Source organism: Gobius niger (assembly GCF_951799975.1).
Source record: "Gobius niger genome assembly, chromosome: 8".
Lineage (NCBI taxonomy): Eukaryota > Metazoa > Chordata > Actinopteri > Gobiiformes > Gobiidae > Gobius > Gobius niger.
The window spans coordinates 37,164,313-37,185,389 of record NC_136859.1 but is presented as its reverse complement, the minus strand read 5'-3'; the positions used below and the strand labels follow the sequence as shown (position 1 = coordinate 37,185,389).

General features: G+C 43.3%; 1 protein-coding gene across 1 annotated transcript in view; it reads left to right on the top strand.

Annotated features, from left to right (window-relative positions):
• Window positions 1–21,077, top strand: part of thsd7ab (thrombospondin, type I, domain containing 7Ab) — a 357,113-nt gene that overhangs the window by 155,264 nt on the left and 180,772 nt on the right. Inside the window, exons 6-7 of the mRNA XM_079562212.1 lie at window positions 1,446–1,514; window positions 19,828–19,983. Coding sequence (XP_079418338.1) covers window positions 1,446–1,514; window positions 19,828–19,983 — 225 coding nt within the window. The remainder of the gene's footprint in view (window positions 1–1,445; window positions 1,515–19,827; window positions 19,984–21,077) is intronic.

Sequence of the window (21,077 nt, the reverse complement as noted above, 5' to 3'; positions counted from 1 at the left end):
CCCAGATCAATGAATGACCAACCATCAGTTCAATGAAGTCTACAGTTCAGACGGTCTCAGCCGCACCAAAACTTTTTTCCATTTGCGGGCCAAAAGGGAAAAGTATTTGAGGGCCAAAGGACATCTCTTACAAATCTTCGCATTCCCTCGCAGACCCAATCAAACTCCTTCAGGCCCCATTTTGACACTATTCCCTTCGCATGCTCTGTAGGATGTGGACAAAGGGGTTCAGAAGTGTGCCCAGACGTGAAGGAAGCAAATTTAGCTGTTGATGAGAAGACACACAAATGGACAAAAAAATACAACATACTGTAGTCCGCACTACTTGGATCGGCCTCTCTGACTTTTTCAGTTTGTTTTTGACAAAGCAGCGGACTTTGGTTCAAGAGAAAGAGGTGGCCTTGGTGAATGTTTGAAGGTGTAGGTCGTGACACTTACAGACGGCAAAACCAGAGGCCTTTGTGCAGAAATGTGAAGACGCCATTGAAGGAACAGGCCACCGTTTTTCCATACGGAGATTTGTTCTTACCTGAGCTTAGACGAGTTGATCCGTACCTGTCTGGTCTTTGTGCCCGTGGAAGAGCGTGGTAGCTTCCAACTTCACCCCCGTTTGGAGCTATAGGAATACATACATCTTTGGTCATTTTACGTGACTGAGGGCACGCCCAAAGATCAGACAGGTACGCATCAGCTCGTCTACGCTCAGGTAAGAACATACTGTATCTCCGTATGGAAAAACGGTGGCAGAAAAAATCTAAAACATACTCATTTGCCGGTACTCTCTGTGCCACTGATAGTAGCGCGGGTCGTCTTGTGAACGGAGAGTCAGCAGGCCGTTGTGTCCTTGGGCAAGACACTTCACCCACCGTGCCTCCCTCCATTGTCTGACACTGGTGTGTGAATGAGAGTGTAAATGGGTAAGTATTTCCTCGAGCCTAATGTTGGTAGGAAAAAAATCTCTATCCAAATGTTCCATACTTCCTCTGTTTACTGATGCGAATTTGCCCTTGTGTGGTCTGTTCAGGCACAATTTGAGCAACAAAGCGGTGTAAATTCACATGTTTACATTTTGTGTGTTGTTTTTGAAGGTTTTGCCTCCTTCTATCTGTTTAAACCCTGATACTTGTCCTCCACAGAGAGCCAAAGTAATCCAGCGACACATCAGATAGGAACTTCATTGCGATAACACAAGCTTCAGTGGGAATACTGGTCCCTCACACACTGTATCTATCAGCGCCTCTGCAGACCTCATGTGCCTCGCTCACACCGACATAACCCTCCAATATCCCAGTGCCTTACGCCTTATTAGCCTGCCCCTCTGCCCCCCCTCTTTAGCCCCTAAACCCCTCTATTAGCGCCTTCAGTGGATCCCATACAGCCGCTCAGTGCCTTATAGCCTGCCAGCCTGTAGCTAATCTCCCTCCTGTATGTCCCTGTAATTTCAGCAGCTCAGAGCCAGCCCCCGCAGAAGCCTAGCGTGCCCCCCCTGCTGTCGGTCAGCTTCACCATCACAGGTACAGTAGCCGGTCCTAAAGTCACCGCATCAGTGCTCCGGTCATCATAAATACATGCCCATTCCAGTCAGTGGTGGAAGACTGTTCACTGATCAAGCACAGTTTGGGATTTGTCGAGAAGTACATTAGAGCTGCACACAATTGGAATGTAGAGTGACCTTCAGTATCACAAAAAACAGTTTGTTTCACTCGATTTCAACATAAATTGTGTCGAAGCATGACTTAACCTGTTGCTTGTGGCCCCCCATCAGGGGTTAGGGTTATGGTTATAGGGTTTGGAATGGCAAATGTGATGAAGGTTTTGTTTCACTCACACAGATCTTGCACATATTTTTAGAAATTAGAAGGCCTTGGCTTTCAAATGAGGTATCGCACTGGCATATTCTGCAGGCGGCAAGTTCTCCTGTCAATAGCCTCTTTGCACACAAATGACACGTGACTTCCAAGTGGAAACTGCGTGTCCTGTCTCTGTTATTTCCTTATGAGGTCTTGTCTAAAAAAATGAATCGTTCAAGGAAGCATCCTGGACAGTGAGGAGCTGATCCCAAGTGTTTAAAACATTACGTTGGATGTCGATTCTTCCCTGCAGGAAATGTCTGTGTTTTTTGAGTTAGGACTTTTTGTCTCAGAGCTAATGGCTAATATAAAAAAAACTATGCAAAGGCTCATTTAAAATCTTTCAGATATTTTAATTTTTAATTACCGTTAGCTTTAAGACAAAAACACTTACCGTGAAGAGCACGACGTTTTAACATGATGCTGTGACTATCCACCAGTAACCAGTGGGTGAGGTCATCGCTGTGTCGATTCCATTTCCCACAGTGGTAGATACACAAGAAAACAGGAAGTGGAGTCAACCAATCAGCGAAGGGCGGGGTCTGCACACACAGTGTTATATCCACAAATGAGTTTAAAATATACTTAAGCAAGAAAAAACAAATTTCCACCACCAAAAAATCAGGTAAAGGGCCTTTAATGCAGCTCCGTCTGACAGATTTTTAGGCGATGATTATGCTTGATTACATTTGCAGTAAAAACTACCACCTCTGGTGATTTGTGCCATTTCAACAAAAAGTTTGAGTTAAAAACTATCCAAATCTCAAAGCATATTGACAGGAGAGCTCACAGCCTATATGCTAGTGTGATGCCTCATTTGAAAGCCAAGACCTTCTAGTTTCTAAAACTATGTGTAAGATCAGTGAAGTGAAACACAACTTAAATTACATTTGCTGTTCGTAACCCTAATTCCTGGCCCTAAACCTAACCCTGACCCCCTGACGGCCTCAAAGTGCAAGAAAAGTGAAATACCTAAATACTTTCCACCACTGTGCTGCGCTCTTTCCTTTCATGACTAAAACTCTCCTCTCACCTTCACTATTGTACACAACTTTCCCAACTGCATCATTGACTGAGTTTGTAATCTCCTTCCTATCATCTCGTCCTCGTTTTGTGCTTTGTCCTCTCAAAAACCTCATATTTTACGCCGCTTTTCTTTGTTTTTTGTGTCTGCTGAACAGAGCGCTGTTCGCCTCTGCCGACATCTGTTAAGCCAGACAGACTTGTCATATTTCGTAAATGCAATTAAAGTCCAATTAGCAGGAGATTGTGACTGCAAATGAGCTGCTCCGACTGTTCAGCCCCAAATGAGCACTTCATATGTTCCATTATAATGTTATCGCACTTGTTCAATGGCCTGGGGTACGCTCTCTAATCCTGCCTTCACTAAAATGCTAAATTGTCTTTTATTGGTTGTTTGTGTGTGTGTATGTGTGGTCCTTTGAGAAACTATTATTATTGTAAACAATGGGAATTCTATTAAAAATACTGTAGCGGTTTACTGCAGCAGTTTACTGTGATATTAACAGTATTATACTGAAAACTGCAATTACAGTAAAATGCGATAATTCAAAAATAAGTTGGTGGAGTGATAGTTATTTACTGTGAAAATGTAGTAGTGAGTTTAGTTCAATTTGACAGTACTGTTTATGTAGGAAACTGTTCCAGTAAGTTACTGTAAAAACTACAGTACTGAGAGGTATTACAGTATTGTACTGCAACAATTATAGTCAATTTGATCAGGAAATGGATACAGTAATTTACCGAAAACATTACAGTAAATTGCAATAACTTACGTTAAGGGGCGGCGCGGTAGTACAGTGGTTAGCGCTCCTGCTTCACAGCTAGAAGGTCCTGGGTTCGATTCCCAACTGGATGGGGCCTTTCTGTGTGGAGTTTGCATGTTCTCCCCTTGTCTGTGTCGGTTTCCCCTACCAGTAAAAACATGTACAATAGGCCAGGATGAGCGAGAGTGTGTTTCAGAGTGCACATGGGGGACGACGTATGGAAATTAGCCCAAGGTGGCGTGTTTACATGCATTCATTAACATGCTATATCCCGACCAAATAAACCAGTACATAAATAGAAATACATTAGTTTTGTGGACCGTTTAATCGTAATACTTTTACAGCAACATACTGTAGTTTATATTACAGTGTCACTGTAGAAAGACTTTACAGTGTTACTGTAGTATTAATATACAGTATTACTACTGTAAGTGGCAGTACAGCAACTTACTGGAACCTTGTTGCCATTAGGTTAGTGTAAAATCTGTGATAAACCTTAAACAGTGTAACAGAGTCACTCCATGCAATAGAACAGGGTCAATGGTCAGTGTTATAACCTTTACAAGGCATTGCCCTTTGTTTATACAGCGTATCTATATACATATTATAGGAAGCCTCCATCTGTTTAAGTCAGAGCACAGTTATAGGGAAACTGTAAAGTGGAAATAACACATTTTGATTTCATCCGTTGCTGAAGCACTGCTTTAAAAGACTGCTGATAATATTTCCAAAACACATGGGCCTTTAGTTGGCAGCTTCTCCGGTCTGTCCGAGCCAAACGTGGATTAACTGAGCGTGTAATTCTCCACAGACACATCGTTTGAACAAAACTCTCCAAATACGCAACATTAAGGCACTACAAGTTTACTTATTCCCTGATTCACGGTTTGGCTTTGCTCATATTATCTAAAACGAACATTGAAATGTACACAGACGTTTAGTTGGATAGTTATCAGCCACGTGCACTATGATAAACCTGCACTGCTAACACTGACGATAACATTTTTTGTCACAGTCTGTTTACTTTATTATTTACTGTTCATACATTTTGTCCTCACAAAGTCCTTGGTAATCATTGTATGTAAGATATCACTATTTACTATTGAATTGTTTTTTTCTCACATTTCCTGCCTATTTGCACACCCTGAGTGTTTGTAAGAGCTGAATGTAACAAATCAATTCATTCCACCCAAGTGCATTCTGTGTGTGGGTAGTTGTGATAGAAAAGGCTCAACATATTACTGCAGGCAACCTCAGTATTGACTCCTGAGTATGTAGTATGTATGTTAGTGTTTGTATTTATGTAAACGTCACACAGACCTCCAAAATGAGTCTCTTGATCAAACGTGAGACTTGGACCAGCTGAACCCAAATAAACATGTCAAATACTGAACAGCATCAACGGCCAGTGCTTTAAATAACAATAACAGAAATAGCTTACACTTGTATTGCACTTTACAAGCCTGTGTTCCCAAGTTTGTCAAAACGCTTCATTCATGCCATCCTCAGTGGTGGTAAGCGACTATTGTAGCCCTAGCCGCCCCTGGGGTAGACTGGCGGGGGGAAGCGAGGTTGCACTCTGCACTCGCTCTTACAGGCAAACACACTCTCATTCATCCTGGTCTGTCGTGCATGGTTTTAGTGTTCGGGGACACTGTAGCGAATCTACACAGACACAGGAAGAACAGGCAAAGGCCTAAACCTGGAACCTCCGACCTGTGAAGTACCGGCACTAACCGCTGTGCCACTCGGGATTATCAGTTCTAACACAATCGCACTGACACGTCCCAAAAGAGGAGCTCCAGGCTACACTGGGCCAAAACTCCACTAGTGTCCAACTTAGGAGTAACGTTACAAGTACAAGTGAAAAGTACAGAGTGATAAAACAACACTTGTGCTGAATATTATCACGGCCTAAGTGTTTTCTCCCACCTCGAACCCGACGGCAAATCTAAATCTGCAAACACGTCTGAACAACAGGCACACACAATACAACACAAAGTACTTTTTACCTTCATCATTTAGGACAAACCTGTGCCGACTGTTATCTCCGGCTGGTGCGTGGCCGCGCAGCTCCCCAAACAGAGCGGGATTAGTGGTGTCTGTCGCGAGCGCTTGTGTGTGGAATTAGGAGTTTTGCATTTCAAAAGCCTCTCCGTGCTCTTACAGAGTGGATAATGTTCCCTCCATGGCAGTAAGCTCCCGGACGCGGCACGTAACCAGGTCCTGCGTTAAACACGGCTCACTCCGCTCTGATGACACTCTAAAGAGGATCAGAGAACACGCTGAGGCCGGGGTTTTAGGAAGACTGAAGTGCTCTTTGATTTCAGACGTTAAGGTTAAGGGAGACTTTATCAGTCAATAGGTTATAGGACAAACTGAAACTGAGAAAACAAACAAACTTAACACCCATTTTGATACTACAGCAAAATATATTCCTCTTTAATTACGTACAAACTATATTTGCTTGTCTCTTTTTCCACCTGCACTGTTTTATGTACATTGCAGAACACTCAACACTATTTTAGTTTGTTGATGAGAATGAGCTAAACAGGTTTTGCTAACCATAAAAACTATTTTGCTCATGCTTCGGCTCTCTCTCATTTTCATCCAAAGTTACCTGATCCACAAGTCTGAAGAGAACTGGAGCATTCTCTCTGCTGCTGTGGTGATCCAGTCAGCACTCTGCCTCTTCTCTATTATTTTAGTTGATTTGGTTTAATGTTCCTGAAAAATGATTGCAGTAAAAGGTCTAGTTTGTGCTCGCTAGTGAAATCTTTTGTGTTTTCATCTGCGATATTCATAGTCAAATGTTTGTACTATAATAGGATATAACCAAACAATAAAAGACATTTACAGTCTGTTTCTGCCTTAATGAAACAGTGAACAGTCACTGCTGTGTACAGTGCATTCATTCAAAGCATCAAACAAAAAAATAAAATGTACCTTTAAAATGCCTCCAGATATGTTCACGAGTCCAGTACAAACAATAAACATGTAACTGTTGGCTTTGATATCATTTCATTCTGAGAATTTTAAGAGAAAAAAAGGCTAATATCCGATGCTAACTGATACATGTAATCCAATGGAAGAGGCTAAGCTAAGCTATGCATAGGAGTGAATGGGCTGTTAGGTTAACGTTAGCGACACTCGCAAATACAGTCCAGTAGTTCTTTTAGAATATTTCTGCAAATAGTATATTCACAGATTTGTTGCATTTGTGCCATTAAACATTTTCTTGGGCATAAAAATTGCAGTTCATTGTATTTTATTGCCCTCAGCTTTATTATTACTATTTTATGTTTGTTGTTGGACAAGGCATAAAAAATCTTAGTTTGACAGTGGCAAAAAAAAAAAAAACATAAACTCCATAAATCATAAAAACTAATGAATGAATATAAGCCACACCAACAGAATGTATAAAAAAATGTACATATATATTTTTTACATACTTTGGCCGCACTGGCCTCTAAGCCGTGCTTCCCACGCTGTTCGATTGGAAGTGCTGGGAACACTGGACTTCTCTCTTCATGAGTGGTCAAAATTCAAAGAGAACGTTACCCTTTTATAAAAGTGTGTTCAGGACTTCGTTTATATTATTCTTTAAAGTGCGTCTGTTCAAACCAAAGCTGAGTTTGGCCGTGTGTAGAGCTGCCCTCCTCTGGATGTGTGTGCCAATGACCGTGGGTAGCAGAGTTCTGTGACCATCATACAGGGCGCCGCCATTGCTGCATAGCCTCCATCAGCGGTTGCCGCTAAAGCTAGTTTCTCATTAGAAAGCATGGATCTTTACACACGTTTTAAACCACTGTAAAGCCTGGTTTCTATTTTATTTTTTTTACTTTCCACAGCTAGATATTCCTCCTCAGCTCCTGCCTGTGGGTTAGGCACAATTATAGAAACCAGCCAGGCTTTTGTAAGGAATATTTTAGACGTATATTAATGAGGGTCTGACTTTGATTGACAGGCCGTTAGCTCTGATGCTAACGGTGCGGGCACAACCAAACTACACGCCCCGCGAGGGTTGAGTCTACATTGAAGATCCCGCCTTTATGCCCTTTTTAGGAACATGCTCCCTCTGAGCAGGGTCGGGGGAGTCTGTAAATCCAGCATGGATTTCCTGTCGACCGTAGTTATTATCGTAAACGGGGAGCAGTGAGCAGGCGCTGTCTGTTGTTGTTTACACGGCCTCAGGAAACAGCCCTGAGCTGTGTCCGTGGTGGCTGCTCGAGGCTGGCTTTTCCTGCGCTTACCCTAAAAAAAACATTTAGTTCGTACCCAAAGTCATGTTAGCTACAGCGCAGGAGGCCCCGCCCTGGTGTGCAGTAAACACCGTGGACAGAGGAGGAAGACAGTGGGTTCACACCTGCCCGAGTTATTGTGCACATGAGTCGGCTACGTCCAAAAGTAACCACATGAGCTCTGCAGCATCTCCACGCACACGGCTTTATGTTTGTATGTGGAGCTGTTATTCTGTCATTAGAAATAGCCGTGTGCATTGTTATTGAGGACATGACACGATATTCAGTGTGACCATAAAAATCTATATATTAGGTGCACCGTTGTACAGTATAAGCCGCAAGGTTCAAAGCGTGTGAAAAAAGTGGTGGTTTATAGTTGGGAAATGACAGTATACTGACTGTGATGTGCATAAACCCTGAGCCTGTTAAAGATGATCTAGAAGCAGTCCGCGCACCGCAGTGTGAGACCCACAACCATAGAGCATGCAGTCTCTCTTCTTCTCCTGTTTAATCTAGTCCTCTGCGTTCATAAAGACGCGCTGACGTCCCCGCGGGCCCCGCTCTTCTCTTATATTCATGGATTCACACGCCGGCCGCATATTCCATCACTTTTACGTCCTCCACAGTCTGCGTGTAATGCGATGTGCACGCTTGTTCCGCCTTGTTTCGGGTTCTATCTTCTGTCTCTCTGAGCGCCCCCTGGGAGCTCCGCCGCTCCTCACGCCAGTTGCGTCATGAAAACCTCTCCTTTAGCCTTTCCACACACACAGCTCCATTACGGGCCCATGGCGACTTATCTGCAAAAGTTCTTCTAATTAACTGTTCCTGAACAGCTTTCATAAAGATATTAACTTCAAATGTTGTTTTCTTTTCTCACATTTCCAACATCTCCTCCTTAACTGGCCTCTCCCACTCCCTGCCTACATCAACTTCTTAAAATCGTCATCTTTGAACATTTTATTTAGAATATATATGTAGATATTCCCCATAGAAAATGAATGGTTTGTGTACATGTACATTTGTAGCTGATGCTGTGCACAACTTTCTACACTACTTTAAAAATGTATTTGTGATACAATAAAGAATCCTTCCTACCTATACAAACAATACAAAACAATCATTTAGTCACATTAACTGGGTTCAGCCAAGACCCAAGAGGTAAAGGTTTTAATCTCAGATATAATCTTAACTTTCATTGGGATTAAATTGCAAAAATGGATCAATTTTTGTTTATGTTATATTTCGACCTTTATTAGGCTCAAAGTGCTTTAAGGAACCACTCACCCATGGCGTGGTGTGCTGCTGACTGCAACAAGCGCTTCCCCTTCTCTCTTCTTTACATTAATATCTTGTACTTCTCATGTCCTTCATTCAGCATTTCCAAGCTCTCACAGGATGCTCTGATAATCTCAAAGATTGTATTTGTCAATTCATTTCACAATGATTCTCGTCCTTGTTGTGGAGCGGGCGGTGGGGAGTAAGGTGTGGAAACACAGGGAGGGCAGGGAAGGGAGGGAGTTCAGCTTCCTGAGTGCTGCGTGTCATAAACCCCGCCTCAGCCCCCTCGCAAGTAATAACATAATGCAACAGCTCTGACTCTCGGAAAATATCCATATCATATCACTAGAAGTGCTGTTCTTCCACCAGGCGCAAGATCAGGAGGCTTCAGCGAGCTCCAGTGTACATACGTGCACGGGTTTGAGCGTTCATGAGCGTGCACGTTTATGCACGCCAATGACGACAATAACTAAAGGACACAAACAAGTCGTATGTTTGCACAAACATCACGATCAGTGGCCTCCCCCTCGCTCTTTCTGCGCCTCTCGTCTCAGCACCGTGTTTCTGAAAAGTGTGTACCTCGTACGGCAGCTTCATGTTCAGCGTGGAGGAGCGCCTCCTCCTTTCTGTTCAAAAGAAGAACCGTCTGGACAGCTCCTCGCAGCCAAACAATACAACACTCGACCAAAACAATAGAGATGGCGTGCGCGGCGAGTGACAATGTTTTCTTCTGCTCTTTCGTCTGTTTTAAATCATTTGCAAAAAAATTTAATCCCTAAAACCGGAGCAAGAAGCAGCGTTGGAAGCGTTCCTCGTAAAAAAGGACGTTTTTGAAAATCACGCCCACGGGGAAATCGTTGAGACCATGCTGCTCCCTGACTATGTGTCTTTGAAATATCTATGAAAAAGCCTGTAGTTTGGCAGGACAGGCAAGAACAAGTCCAGTGTACGAGCCATTACAATCGATACAAACTATTCCAATCATGTTTCAGCGTGTTTAAAGGAACAGGCCACCGTTTTTCCATACTGAGATATGTTCTTACCTGAGCTTTGACGAGTTCTTTAGGACCTGTCTGATCTTCACCCGTGCCTTCAGTCACGTAAACACAGCGCAGACGGCGTTAGCATTTAGCCTCTCCCTCTCTCCTCTATAGCTCCAAAACAGGTCAAGATAGAAGCTACCAAGCTCTTCCACGTTTTCCCTATTTAAATATGGTTACGTGAAGTGTTCCACTACAAAGTATATTTAAACACAATTAAACAATGTGGATTTTCTAAGCGGATAAAAGGGGGAACTATAATGTAAGGCGTAATAATACCAGGAGTAATTTGGCATCCGCACAGTAAAGTGAAGATTACTGCGCTGATTTCGAACTACGCCTGGTATTATTACGCCTTACATTATAGTTCCCCCTTTTATCCGCTTAGAAAATCCACATTGTTTAATTTTGTGTAATTATACTTTGTAGTGTAACACTTCACGTAACCATATTTAAATAGGGAAAACGTGGAAGAGCTTGGTAGCTTCTATCTTGACCTGTTTTGGAGCTATAGAGGAGAGAGGGAGAGGCTAAATGCTAACGCCGTCTGCGCTGTGTTTACGTGACTGAAGATCAGACAGGTCCTAAAGAACTCGTCAAAGCTAAGGTAAGAACATATCTCAGTATGTAAAGACGGTGGCCTGTTCCTTTAAGCACGTTTTTACATGTATTTATTTATTTTACATTTATAGATCAGCAAAAACAGAAAGAAAGAACATATGAAATACCTCTTTTACTTTTTTAAACAGTCACCGATCAAAAGTGCACTGCCTTGGCTGCTGCTGGAGGAAATAGTTCAGCACTGTGGGCCCCGAGCGGGACTGGGGGCCCGGCGGATGCACAAAGTGGCCTCACAGCTGTAAACGTCTGGGCGTCCATACGGTTTGAGTTATCCTGAGTGGGACTGGGGCACAGTCTCTGGTGTCTCGTGTGGGGGCAGATGTGGGTGGGCTGTGCGTGTCTGTGGTTTATGGCCCTTCACGATGCAGCACCGAGATAATCACGGCTAATTTATCTCCTGTCGCGCCGGCCGAGGCGCAGGACTCGGGCTGCTGCGCTGCTGCAGTGGGCACGAGATGTGTACGTAAATAATGTGGCTATAATAGCGCCGGCTCTGGTGGATGGAGAGGATGATAAACGCTCATGTGTTCATGTTAAGTTACATCATCAAAAACAGTGTTTCCAACCGGGGTGGCATTTACAATGATTTCAGATTTCAAGAAGAAGATGAAATAGGAGAGTATTTCAGTATTATTCTCGACAAAAAGTTAATTATTAACCTATTTTGCAAAACATTTTTAGATCGTTTTAGCTTTATTCTGATCACATTTTACACACATAAATACATGCAGGCCATCTTATGCAGATTTTTGGCATTCACAAAATTAGTTCTTTGCTTAAAGTGTTCTTCTGGAGGGGGAAATCCAACAAATCAAATCAAACTTTAGTTATAAAGTTTCATACTAAATGTAGCACAAAGTGCTTTACAGTGCATAAAAATCATTCAAATCATCCCCATCCGCAAATATACAGTAAATAACAACATCCCGCACACACAGGCACACAAACACAGACACAGACACAGACAGCCAAGCAGTTCAAATACAAGTCTTAAAGGAATAGGCCACCGTTTTTACATACTGAGATATGTTCTTACCTCACTTTAGACGTGCTAATATATTCCCGTCTGGTCTTTGTCCGTGCGCTCTGTCACGCAAACGGAGCACATACGCAGCCTCTCCCACATGTCATATAGCTCCAAAAAAGCTCACGATAGAAGCTAACAAGCTCTTCCACCAAAGACTTCCCCGCTCACTTCCGTCAATAACCTTTAGGAGTTACTGCGCGGACGTTTTACTCCTCGTATCATTACGCCTCACAATATATTCCCCCTTTTTATCTGCTTATAAAATTACATTTCTGTGTAAATATACTTCGCATGAAAACACTTCACGTAACTTTATTTAAATAGGGAACACGTGGAAGAGCTTGGTAGCTTCTATCGTGTGACATGTGCTATGTGACATGTGACATGCATATCTCAGTATGTAAAAACGGTGGCCTATTCCTTTAATAACATGGACATGAAGCTGAGTACAGATGGACCGAAAGAAGGAGCCATCGGCCACAGACACAGGACACAGACACAGGACACAGACACAGGACACAGACACAGGGCAGTGACACAAATCCAGCGAGACAAGACCAGACATGAGATTTTGACATAATTTGCAATAATGAATAAGATTTTGTTCTTATGTTTCCTCAGTTTGGAGCCATATTAATGTAATAGATTTTTTGTAACAAAATGAACAAACTAATAAGGATGGGAATTGACAAGAAAATACTCACTTTATGACATGTAGTTACACAAAACGTCAGCAGAGGGCGCACAACCTGATCCTACTGCTGATGATTAGGGAAGTGTTTAAACCGAAGGCGTCTAGACCTTAAAAATAGGTGGAACTTCATGGATTCAGAGTGAGAGACGGCTGGCGGAGATGGAAACAGACTGAATAAGCCAGATTCAGTCTGAAGCGCGTGCGTGTAAGGTTTTTGATGAGAATAATATAAAATAACATTACAACATGGTTCAAAGCTCAAAAAGATGATTTTACAAGAAAGTACAAACTTCCCTCCCACTGTTTCACTGACGCCTTGCTTCAGTCTCAGCTTGTTTCCACCACACGCTGCTCCTGTAACAAGTTTTTCTCAGTGAATATTTAAGCTGGTGTGAAACCAAGACTTCTCCTCACTCCGCCGCTGACGTTATGTAACCTGCACACTTTCTACAGCAGTTAGAAACTTATGTAAAGACACAGGCAGGAGCTGAGAGCAGCAGATGGTACAAAACAGGAACAAACTCCTCGTAAGATGACACTTCAGGCCATTGTTCGTTTGGAGAAACTCACATACACATTTTTAAACTGAAGAGGGCACTGGGTGTGTTCCAAAAATAACAAGTTGCACACGAGCAATGCTAGTATGTTTTATCAAAAGAAATTGGGCCTCATTCACGAATGTTCAAGAAGTTTCTTCTTCCGAGCCCCTTCCTGAAAGGCAGACACTAAGAACACCGCTCCCCATCATTATCATGGAATCTACATCACATGAAGGCGTGTGAAGACAAGGACACGCCTCTAAACCTTCATAAACTTCCAACTGCAGCATGGTGGCGCGTTAGTCCTGGGTTTGATTCCAAGTCTGCGTTGCTTTACTTGGGTACTCCAGGTTTCCACTATCACTAAAAACATGTACAATAGGCCAGGATGAAGGACAGTGCAAGTGTTGGACAACAATAAAAACCTATACAGTGCGTTTACCCAAAGTGCTTTACACCCATTCACACTCTCATTCATACAGCAATGTACGCAGAGGCTGGAGGCGAGGAGAGTGAAGTGTCTTGCCCAGGGGCACGACGACAGCGCTGCAGGAGCCCGGATTCAAACCTGCCAATCATGAAACAACGCTCTACCATCTGCGCCCCGTGGAAATGATGTAAATTAGCCCGTGACTACAATCCGGCGTGGCGTGTTTACATGTATGTGTCTTATGAGTCATGAGACGTGTGTTATGACATGTCACTGTCCCGAGCAAATAAGCAAATAAATGCCGGCTTCGGCCTGGGAAGGAAAGCCAAGCTCCTTTCAGCAGACACAATGTCGGACGCTAATGCGAGTGGACTCTGAGCCGCTCTTCTCCAGGGCGCGCTTACCATCCAGAGCTTTTCTGTCTCTCCTTCAGGGGTAACCCACCCGGGCCGTGTCCATCGTCCTCCCCGCCAGCCGCCCTCCGCCCTTCTCATGTGTCGAATTTACATCGTGGACCGTGTTCACAAATGTTTATCCATGTCATTGATAAGATCCGCCCCATGAGCTTATTTGCATGAAGTATGGGAGGGATTTCTGGAACCATTCGCTCCAATCCACTTAAATTTACAGATATCAGTTTGAAACTTTTGCTTTTGCTGGCATAAATGTGAGAAAAAAATACATTGCAAGTTTTCTGTCATTTTATGTTTTCATGTAAAAAAAACAAGGTGTTTTATGCCAAAAAATGCCCCAAATTTTCATTTTTTTCGGCGACGAAATCTGAATAACGGATTGAGCTACATTCAAATTGATGGTTTTATTTTATTGCTGGATTAGTTACCAAGACTTTTTTAGAGGGGATTTTGGATTTCTTGTTTAGTTTTAAAATAAGCGTTTTTTGAGTGGAAAAATGTGTAAAAAATATAATTTTCCCCTTACTTTTTTACATTCAAAACTCAATAAATCAGGCTAGGAATTAGATATTCAATAATCCCTCTGAAAAAACCTTCAAAAATATTGCTTAGTCCAAGGCTGGAAAATTTGAAGTCTTTAGTGTTACTGAAATGGAGATAGTGTCAAAGAGTTTTGAGAAAAAGGCCCTTGAAATTGCGTTGTCCCATATAAATCAAAACATTGAATCAGTGCAATATTTAAACATGTTCTTGTGAAGATTAGGTATATTTTTTGTTTTCAGGTGAAAGTTTTTATGTTCAGAGACCAATTTGTCCCAAAACCTGTAGTGTCTCCCCTTAAAGGGACTAGATGCAAGTTACCGTAGTCATTTTATACTCACTACTGCCACCTCAGGTCATACGTGTAACTGCATGACGACACCTCAGTCCCGAAGTGACACCTTTCTGAGTGACAGTGCAGGATTTTAGACTTTTGACTCAGATGTGCTACTTTAGGCTTAGAGAATGGATTGTCAGCATTAAAACATTTATTTTTGTGTTGATTGTTCAAAGATCCGCGGAGCTCTTCATATTTCAGATTGCACTGAGCTACAGTCTGTTTATGAGCCTCATTACATACACCGCTTTTACGAGGAAACACGCCCTGCCTGTAATTTAGTTAGGTCAAAGGATTTACTCAAAAACCATCAGAAAATAGTTGGAATGCTCTTTCCAAAACTAAGAAATTAAAAATGTCTGGTATTCAGACCCAGCTCTGCTTGTGTCGCCTCACGGGGCTCGGTTTAAGTCAGTCGCACAGAGTGAGCAGGTCAGTCGTGTGTTATCGCTCTTTACAGAGTAAAACACTGTGGGCTCAGGCTCTCCTCGTATGAGAGTCAGTCACAGTTAGTATGTTCAAAATCAGCCCAAACATGTCACAGTTTAGTTCCAGGAACATGTTCCAAAGCCACAAATGTCACTTTCTCTGTTTTTTTCAACCACAAACATATTCCTGGGCTGCGAGAGGACATCTTTTCAAATGTTACGGGGAGCGATCGTTTAGGAAATCATTTTGAAATGTTGAAATAAACCTCGATGTGAAAGGAAAACTGGCCCTGGAAACCAGTGGAAATCAATGGCTCAGCGCGACTTACAGCATCACCGGAAAATGTCCCCATCCTGTTTCTACATGAGCCCCAGGAATAAGGTGGATAAGATTTTCCAAAACACCAGTGAAACTCCCAGTTCCTTATTTATATGCAGCCTATCCTAACAGCAGTAACACTGTTACTCTTATTGTGAAAGGGTCAGACAGGACAGAGCATCACATTACAGCAGCCTGATATCAACATTGCCACACGCTCCTATTTACTTTCTTTTTAATTAGGTTTTCATCATTTGATTGAGTGAGTTTGCAGTACAAGTATGTTATTACTCTGTCAATTATGACAAAGTTGAATAGATGAGTAATTTACTCATCAATTTAACTGTAAATAAAGTCCTATTTTTAATTTGTGTATTATTTGTCCAAAATAATTCCAAAACCGAACCTTGGATCCAGGAAGAACAATGTGGTTTTCGTCCTGGTCGTGGCTCACTGGACCAGCTCTATACCCTGCTCGACCGTGTCCCTCGTGGTGCCCTGTGGGGGGTGCTCCGGGAGTATGGGGGTCCGGGGCCCTCTGCTAAGGGAGGAGCTTGGTGCGCATTGCCGGCAGTAAGTCAGACCTGTTCCCGGTGCGTGTTGGTCTCCTCAGGGCTGCCCTTTGTCACCGGTTCTGTTCATTACTTTTATGGGCAGACTTTCTAGGCGCAGCCAGGGGCCGGAGGGTGTCCGGTTTGGGAGCCTCAGGATCTCATCTCTGCTGTTTGCAGACCATGTTGTTCTGTTGACTTCATCAAATCAGGACCTTCAGCTGCTCTGGGGCGGTTTGCAGCCGAGTGTGAAGCGGCCGGGATGAGGATCTCCAAATCTGAGGCCATGGTTCTCCACCGGAAAAAGGTGGTTTCCCCTCTTCAGGTCGGTGGGGAGTCCTTACCTCAAGTGGAGGAGTTCAAGTATCTCGGGGTCTTGTTCTCAGTGAGGGACGGATGGAGCGTGAGATGGACAGACGGATCGGTGCGGCGTCAGCAGTGATGCGGTCGCTGTATCGGTCTGTCGTGGTGAAGAGGGAGCTGAGTCGGGGGCAGAGCTCTCGATTTACCGATCGATCTACGTTCCCACCCTCACCTATGGTCATGAGATTTGGGTAATGACCGAAAGGACAAGATCGCGAATACAAGTGATGAGTTTCCTTCGCAGGGTGGCTGGGCGCACCCTTGGAGATCGGGTGAGGAGCTCAGTTACCCGGGAGCAGCTCGGAGTAGAGTCGCTATGGACTATGTCTCCGAGCTGGCCTGGTGTCGCCTCGGGGTCCCCCCAGAACAGCTGGAGGAGGTGTGCGTGGATCGGGAAGTCTGGGCATCTCTGCTCAGACTGCTGCCTCCGAGACCCGGATAAAGCGGAAGAAAATGGATGGATGGAATTCAAAAACCGTGATATTCTATTTCTGCCGTATCGCCCACGCACCATTGAGCCACAGAAGTCTCCTCTCTCCGTATACGTTGAAAAGGTTCCAAACTGCTGTGTCTGTGAAATGCTGTTTTCTCGTCGTAAATGAGGCGCACACGCGCTTCACGTCTGCGCTCTTCGGGGAGTCCCACGTGTAAATAATAAAGTCCATGCAGGCGGCGGCGGTTTCATGTGTCCCTCGTTCCCTGTCTCTAATATACTCCTCACTGCGACATCAAAGCTCTGCAGGTTCGTGCTTTCTGCTCGTTATTTATAGGCAGGTTGTGCACGTGTGGTCCTCCGTTTTAAGTCCACGTACTTCTCACCAACGCTGCTCCCTCGTCACAAAACAGAGCGGGAGTGTAGTGGCTCCATACATGCGTCTTTGAGTCATCTTCGCTTTGATCGCTCCTCCTAATACCACTGAAGCGCTCGGATTTGTATTCTCGATGTCGTTGTGTGATGGATCAGAACTCAGAAGTTACTATATCGACTTATCACTCAAGATTGAATATATTACGTTTTTCCTTATCTTTGTTATCCGTGGGTACTGTTTGAACAAGGGTTTTCTGAGGTTCCCATTTTTAAACTTGAATACAGTGGCACCAGTTGGTCCTTAATAATATCATTTACCTTGCAGCCTCAATAGATCAAACGTCCTTATTTGTGATTGTGATAGGCCGAGTTAGTGGCTCAAAACGCACTCATTTTGTTGCACTGTTTTTTTGCACTGTTTCATCAACTAAGCGGATAGATGTACAAACTTATTTGGGACTGACTATGAAATAAAAAGGCGACTCTGAGGACACACACGCTCTCAGAGACTGCTGCCACACGGCGTTTCAACAGGGACTGGGGCATTTTGTTGACAACTCACTGCTAGACGCGCTACAAACCTTTGACAGAGGGCCAGAACATCGTGTGCACGTGGCTGTCGGGCTCGGTCTGGGATTTGCTTCAATGTAGATGTTGCTCTGTTCCAGACACTTTCTTTTGTGGGAACACACACATAGGAACCCCGCCACAGTCCTCGGTTATAAAGTGTTCTTTCCATAGATAGAACATGTTTATAAAACAGAAATTGAGAGATTATTTTCAATCTAAAATGTAAAGTACAGTATGAATATTGAGGTGGCCAAAGCAGGTTTATGAGCCACAGAGATGTGCTTGAAAACATATCTGGAGATGATCATCAATATCGTTGGACATTTCTTGACACTGCACTGATCTGATGACCAGGATATTTGAGTGTTTACCAGGTACCTGGAGTAACCGCTCACTTTCCACCCTGGTCAGAAAAACTTGACCAACGACATAGACCAATTTCTCCCTCTTCATCTGCAGCGCCTCGTCTTAACACATTGAGTGCTGTGCTGCTTTTGGGATTTAGTTGTTGAGTGCCAACAATCCAGACCATTTTTCATGATATTTGTAGCTGTTATGGAAATTATGGGAATCCAACTGTATATTATATATTATTATATGTTTATTATATGCTTTATTGTAATCACATTACGTATGTGTTATGAGCGACTGACAAGTATGCACTGTATCCTAAGAGACAGTGTTTACAGCTAAGGGACACCTGCTCGGACACCTGCTTGGCCGGGGTAGTACATCTTATCTCGAATCAGCATATTCTATGTTATAGCTATGGACACAGGCTATGGCTCGTTTGACTCTAAGCTCTCCGTAGGTGAAAACAGTTTAATTCTACATGCCTCGGTCCCTGAGAAATCTAAGCTAAGCAGAGGCTAGTTTTGTTCAAAATTTTTCTTTTTCTTCTATATTCTGAGATAATTAATGTTTTATGCAACTCTCTCCTTTCTGATTAACTCCTCTCTCCTCTCTGGACGGACACTAACGTTATAGGAAGAGGCAAATGCCTAAATATATTAGTTTCAAGTCCATTTTCAACGACAACATTGTTGACATGTTTTGAAACAGCGTGTGTTATCGTGTGTGCATTTAAACAGCCTGGTTCTCAGATTGAAGACTTTAACAGGATGTTTCTCAGTCGTCCTTGGATCGATTTTGACCATTTAAAAACTCAGAGAAACGTTAAAATCTCAACTGTTTCGAAGCCGCTCTGCTTTGCCAAACGCGAGCCAGAGAGAAGTGTCGGGTTTACAGCTGTTCGCTACGCAACACCACGCCCACTCGGACAAAAAAAAAAAGAGAAAAGAAACGCAATAATAATATATATAAATTGTCCAGATTGTGACTCTTCACAAGTTTTTGATGGTCATTTATTTCACTTCTGTTCATCACAGAGCTACCAAAATCACACACAAGGTGTATTAGAGTGTCTAGTTTCGCAATTTAAAAAAAACCCTCTTAAAAGAGTTGTGTGTTAATACTATGAATAGTAGTTATTACAAAGTTATTACAAACTTTCCCCATGCTTCGTCTTGGGCTGGGGGACATCGACAAAATGAATTGTGTGGACTTTCTCGATAACGATGATGAAGCCATATTTTTGCAAACCATCAGAAATAACAGACTATAACAGGGCAGAAATTAGACTTCATTTAATTTCCCCCCCATATTTCAGCAAAGTCCTGGTCCAAAACATTCAGATTGACCCCAGGGTCGTTTGTATTTGATTAGGCCTATTATGTCAATAGCCTGTTACCCAGACAAGCCCGACTTGTTGAAATGTAGAAAACTTGCTTGAGTTCCATGGATTTTTATTATGTGCACTATATTCCCTTTTCAATAGCATCAAAGTAGGGGGTGCATGACCGGTCACCCAAAGCCTCAGGGGGTACACTCCAAAAAGTTTGGGAATATTATATGTTGCCCACCCCTAGCGTGGACATTGCAAAAAGAAATGCTCTGAATGCCTTCTGACCCCACTCTCATGTCCCCCACAGCCTCTCCGCCGGTGCAGAACAGCCTCTGCCAGGGTCCCGTGCCAAACCGCTCCCAGCTGTGCCACCTCCCGTGCCCCGTCGAGTGCCAAGTGTCTCCGTGGGGCGCCTGGGGTCCCTGCACCTTCGAGAACTGCGACGACCAGGCCGCCAAGAAAGGTATGGGCATCAAAACAAAACGACGGCAGCAGGGTGGTCCTCTTTCATGTCCGCCGAGATGTTTGGATGTTTCTGCTCCCACGCGCGGGCGCACACTCAAAAGGAGGAATCCAGAATTTTCCGACAACACGGAGAGGATTTTTACAAACACCGCAGGGGATTGGGTTCCGTGTAAACAGTATGTAAGGAATACGGTAAATACTTTGAGGTTGGGACATGGGCTGAAGAGGGATTTGGTGAGGCTTGTTTTGCAGTTCGTGCTGATAGATGTCAGTGTGTAAGTGTGATTTTCAGACTGTGAAGGCTCTCAATCATCCAGGAATGTAGTGGTTATTGTAACAAGAGTTTAGAGGCGTCACTCATGGCGGTCGGGTACGGGTCAAGATTTATTTATTTTTAATCTCTTACACCAGGTTCTAAATTAAATCGTATTTCACTGTCAAAAAGCTAAAAAAAATAATAATAATTCAATGAAACTCATGGATAGTATTGTGACGCCTGTGATGATCAGTTGTCAGGTTAAGCTCAGTTAAGGGAAAAACTACTGAAAAAGGATGTTCCACTTTATTAAGCAGATCATCATTTTCAAGCAATAAAGGAAATAAAAAGGGACTTTCTGCTGATGAAAAGGGTGAAATAGTTGAATGTCTTGGTCTAAGTATGAAAACCTTCGATATTTCATGAAAGATGAAGCGTAATCATCGTACTGTTAAGAGATTTGTGGATGGTTCAGACACACTCGGGTTTGTGCAGATAAAGGCACAATGAGGACGGTTTCTGCCAGACAAATGCATCAAATTAAGAGAGCAGGTATTTGAAGTTGCTGGTGCCTCTGGAGTCTCCCGAACATCAAAGTGCAGGACCCTCCAGAGGCTGCAGTTGTGCATAAACCTTCTATCCGGCCTCCCCTAAACTGTTATTTGAAGCTCATGAACAGAAACGGCTGCAGTGGCTCAGAAATACATGAGACTCATTTTCAAGCAGTCTTGTTCACTGATGAGGCCGTGTGACCCTGGATGGTCACATGGGTGGAGTAGTGTACCAGACGTCCTTCAAACATTTTCCTCCAACTACAAGCTGGGGTGTAACAGTCA